The 4,979-nt window shown below is 31.3% G+C and overlaps 1 protein-coding gene across 1 annotated transcript in view; it reads right to left on the bottom strand.

The window, feature by feature from the left end:
• The window catches only part of LOC106302878 (galactose oxidase-like), a 14,200-nt gene that overhangs the window by 8,357 nt on the left and 864 nt on the right, over window positions 1-4,979 (bottom strand). The window contains exon 2 of the mRNA XM_013739285.1: window positions 4,581-4,977. Within this exon, the coding sequence (XP_013594739.1) occupies window positions 4,581-4,977 (397 nt within the window). The remainder of the gene's footprint in view (window positions 1-4,580; window positions 4,978-4,979) is intronic.

Below are 4,979 nucleotides of genomic sequence, written 5' to 3'. Positions count from 1 at the left end.
AAGAATATCATGACTCACTACTTTCACTCATCTATGCTGAAAACAATTGAAATTTGTTATATCTTAATTTATACCTCCTAAGACATATGTTAATTACATAATTCCCATTTTTCACTTATCAAAATATTTTTTACAAAATTTTTAAATTATGTTTAAGACTAACTGTCCAGACGACTTTCAGTTAAGTCGTCTGGACGACTTATTTTCAAGTCGTCTAAACAGACGACTTGCGAGGGGTAGAAACGTAAAAAAAATTCCATTTTTTTGTTTGGTCACAAGGGGATAGTTGTAATTTCAATAGCCTTTTAGGTTACTTTTGCCTTTGACCCAAGTTGGAGTATTATTTTGGGTTTGACTCCAAGTTTTGAGTCACACTTGGCAATTCTAATACTTTATGTCGTCGAAGCCATATGTGTGTTGATGTTTGTGCATTCACGTAGCCGGTGATAGATTCCTGGAAACTAACAAATGAACCCATATTTAGTTTACTATCTTTTTTAATTATCCTTTCATTTTATTTTGACACCAACTATTTTTGGATGCAGGATTGCATTTATACACACCTATATCACTATTACAGATATACAGAATATGATTTGTCGTGGAAGGAACATTTTAGATTATTGGATTTACATTATCCTGGAGGGATTTGATACATAATTATTTGAGATTTTTTGGGATTACTTCAAGGTCAAGTTAAATTCTATTTCTTGTGGTTCGTTGCATGCTAGCCATTTAAATTGTTGCTATTTTTCTTGTTATAAATGAAAGAACACACAATAACATGGTAAACAACCGCCTGTTAATTTTTAACAAAAGACCCATGCACATAAAATTAGAGAAATTTCCTAAGATAACTATTTTTAAATTTTTGTCACAATAATTTAACGAAGAAAATGACCAAAATAAGTTTCAACGAAGGGTAAAAAATCATTTTTATCCTAAAATTAACTAATCTATACTTATGATTTAGACTTAAATGATGGAGTTTGGTAAGGTCGGTCCTGAGTTTTATGGGGCCCCAAACACATAATACACTTTTGGCCCTTTGGTAACTTATTTTTGAAAAGAAAAAAAAATCTTTTTGCTTAGATTCAAACAAGCGACCTTGAACATCTGATTTCTTCAAAGACCAGTAGAACTGACTGCGCTTTTGTCGAAATTATTGGCCCTTAATATAATTATAAACTTCAGGGCCCAAGCATATGCTTGGTTAGCTTTTAGCCAGACCCGACTCTGGGTTTTGGAGATAGAATTTCAAATTAAAAAAAATAAAAATTAAAAATTTCAAAAAAAAAGTATTTTGGTCATTTTCTTTCTAGAAAGCTATTTTTATGACATAAACTTAAAAATTGTTATACGAGAGAATTGCTTTAAAATTAAACTAGTTCCAACGGTGTAATTCATGTTTAAATATATTTTTAAAAGTATACATGATAACTTCTTCACACAAAACAAATCCTTAGATGTTTATCTATTTGGTAACATCAACTTCACTGTTTTTATGGCCCCGTACATGTAAATGAATATTCCTTCTTTGTTGCTTAGATGTCAAATATCGTTCTAATTTGATTCGTTTCAAACATTAATTGTTTAAATCATATATGATATGTCGTGGAACGAACATTTTTCATTATTGGTTTGACTTACTATGTTATTTTGATTATTTGTGATACTAATTTGATCGGTAGGCTGCAAGGACAAATATGGGTAATGCTGTGTCAACATCAAACATGCAACAAATTGATTATACAAGTCAAAGTCTGTTACGTTTTAGTCATTCCAGGGGCTGTTTATCCTGGTTCGTTGCATGTTAATTATTCTGGTCGTACCATGTTTCCTAGTAATAAATAACTAATTAACAAACACAGAACATTCATGCACACATACATGGTATTTGCTCCAGCGGTGAAAAGCTACATCATATCTAAAGATATATACTTCATTAAAAAGATATATACTTCAGTTTCCAATGATGCAAAGTTAAATATATCATTAGATTTAATTATAATCTCAGAAAATTTCTTATTATAGTGAAGATGCATTTTGTATTTATATTCTAAGGCAGTTAATTTAAATTATAATTAACTTTTGATATTTAAAATTAGCCATTTATTTTTAATAGTGCATATAAATACAATATTCATACATTTCTCTAGACTACATACATAATATTGACCATATATTGTTTACACTATTTATGAATTAATATTCGTATTTCCGTATCACCAAATCTAATGATTGTCAAATGACATTCTATTCATGAATGCGGCTAATTGACCCTACATTTTTAATGTTGCTAATAGTTTGCCTCCTATTTTTGCGTCATCATATTATTCATATGTACATATGCATACTTGTAAATTGTAATCTGTTATTATTAGATTATTATGTATCAAGAAGTAATAAATAAGAAGGTTTAGTTTTCGAAGCTTCATTGTACTAATCCAACTTCCATACCAGAACATATAATTTCCGTTTATCCTACGTACTCCTCCGATCTCTCCATGCACTATGTTTGTGACGGACCAGATATCCTTTTGGCTTGATCACATTATACTTGTGAACCAGTCGGAATGCTTGTGTTGGATGCTAGATATTTTACTAGAAGATGTCCGTCACCAGATGTCCAACCTTTTGTTTAGTATGATATTGTATGCTTTGGGTCCGAATCCTCATAAATTTATTCTAGATTGTTATTTCCCAGAAGGTCTCATACTATAAGTGCAGTTAGATCAAATATATATATTAGACCTTTTTCCATCTAACATTTGATGTGAAATTTGAATTATTAATTTCTTCTGACAATCTTCCCTTCAAACCAAATACTATGGAACGCTTTTCTACTAGAGTCAAACCGGATGCACATGATCGAGGCCATGCGCTCTAATAAAACTAAATGTCCAAATGTCCAATCCTTCGCTTAGTATGATATTATTTCTTCCGATAAGGTTGTACCGATTAGAAAGCAAAAAAAATGTTTCGTCGGATACGTCTCTTTCTCCCAAATTTGGTCTGGCATTCGAAGGGAAGTAGACTACTCAAGAATTTAACATTTTTCTGTCGTAATTTTGAATTCGAAGAGAAGCAAATGAAAGACTTTCATAAAAATTCTCGTAGAATCAGCCCCGATAACGAAATTCCCCAGGGACCCCCCTCCCCCTCCCACCCCCACAAGGTACATCTCGCGCCTATGGGCCGCTATAACTATCCAAAAGGGGGAATGCTAGAATTAGAGATTGATAAAAAAAACTTAGGGAAAGTAAGAAAAAAAGACATAAAACGCTCTGGGCGTGAATTCTCCAAATTTATTTTTGGGTTACTCCCCAAACAACCTTATAGCTGGATCAAATATATAAAAACTTTTTTCTGTCTAATATATGATGTGAAACTTGAATTGCCGATTTCTTCTAACACACTAGTCTTAAAGTTTTATACGTCAATGAGAATATGATGTACAGAGAATGTTTCTTCTTGGCCAAGGCCAGACATGAAAGAAGAGTATCCAATGAACTAATAATCATCGAGTCGAGAGCACACATTCTTATTAGATAAATACTTTCAAATAGCAGTAAATCATATTTGTGAAAAATTAGAATGAAAATAATTTTTGGAGAACTTTTATGTTTACTATTTTCATGGTACCACTTTTCATCTTTACCACTTTTCATCTTTACCACCACTAAATGAAAATTTTCAAAAATATATTTTTCATTAATTGACAAAAGACTCATATACTTTTGTTATCTATATATATAATAAATCATTATTTAAATAAATAATCAATTTTTTTTTATGTTTTCGAATTATACTTTTTCAAATTTGATTTTTTTTTATAAATTTTGTTTTTTGATTTTTTTTTCGAATTTTTTTAAATTTTTTTTTCATAATTTCTTTAAAAAAAATAAAAAATTATGTTTGAAACTATTTTAAAATTTTTTAAAAAAATATTTTAGTATTTATTTATATATTTATGAGAATCCTAAATTTCACATTGCAAAAACTCTACCCCACCCTACTCAACTCTAAACCCTAAGTCTAAATTAATTAATCCTAGGGGTATAAGTGTCTTTTACCCCTTCATTAAAAGCGAAGGTAAAAGTGATTAATGTAAACATGAAAAGTAGTATTATGAATGTGGTATTTGTGGCAATTTCCCATAATTTCTTAAAAATAAAATTTGTCAAAAAAATATATTTGGGCTTAGGGTTTAGTGATTATAGTTTAGGAGTTAGCATTTAGGAACTAAAAACTATTAAAATTTCAGTAGTTTGTTCTTTTTTCTTGCAAATTAGTGCTGTTTTGATAATTTTAATTATTGAGTGCAATTTTTTTATAAACTTTAAAAAGTGATAAGTTAGAGATTTGCCATTTTTACTACAAAAAATACAATTTTTTTTATTAACCAAAAAGTGCAATTTTGTCAATCAAAAGATACACTTCACCCAAGTAAACTTTACAAATTACAAGTCTTCAAATAATTAAAAAGTCATGGTTATGTTTTTGTATTAAAAACATACACAACTTGAAGAGAATAATAAAGCCAATGAATTCGAATCACTGTAACCTTACCCAAATACCTCAGCTCGGTCGGGAAAAGCACTCCGGTGAAGTTGTAAAACCCGTGAGGGTTACTTCCTCCGACAAGAACTCTCCCATCACGTAGAAGAATCGCTGTAGAGTGGTACATTCTCGGTATTGTATTCGGGTTAAGCGACTCAAACCTCGAGTTAACCGGATTCTCGGGATGGTACAAGTCCGGTACGAAAACCGGTTCACGACCAAGCTCCCATGCAGCTGAGCCAGCAGAACCACCGTTGATAAGCAACACATCTCCGTTAGGTAAAAGCGTCATGTCTCCCATGACTCTAGCACGTGGCATCTTCTCAACCGTCCATTGAGGATCCTCATCGTTAATCTTGATCCTCGCACATGTGTCAAGCGCTTTCACGAACGTTCTCTTTCTAAAAGCGAGGATG

The sequence above is a fragment of the Brassica oleracea genome, chromosome C7 (genome assembly GCF_000695525.1).
Source record: "Brassica oleracea var. oleracea cultivar TO1000 chromosome C7, BOL, whole genome shotgun sequence".
Classification (NCBI taxonomy): domain Eukaryota; kingdom Viridiplantae; phylum Streptophyta; class Magnoliopsida; order Brassicales; family Brassicaceae; genus Brassica; species Brassica oleracea.
Note: the sequence above shows the minus strand (reverse complement) of the source record. Positions and strands in the feature narration are given on the sequence as shown.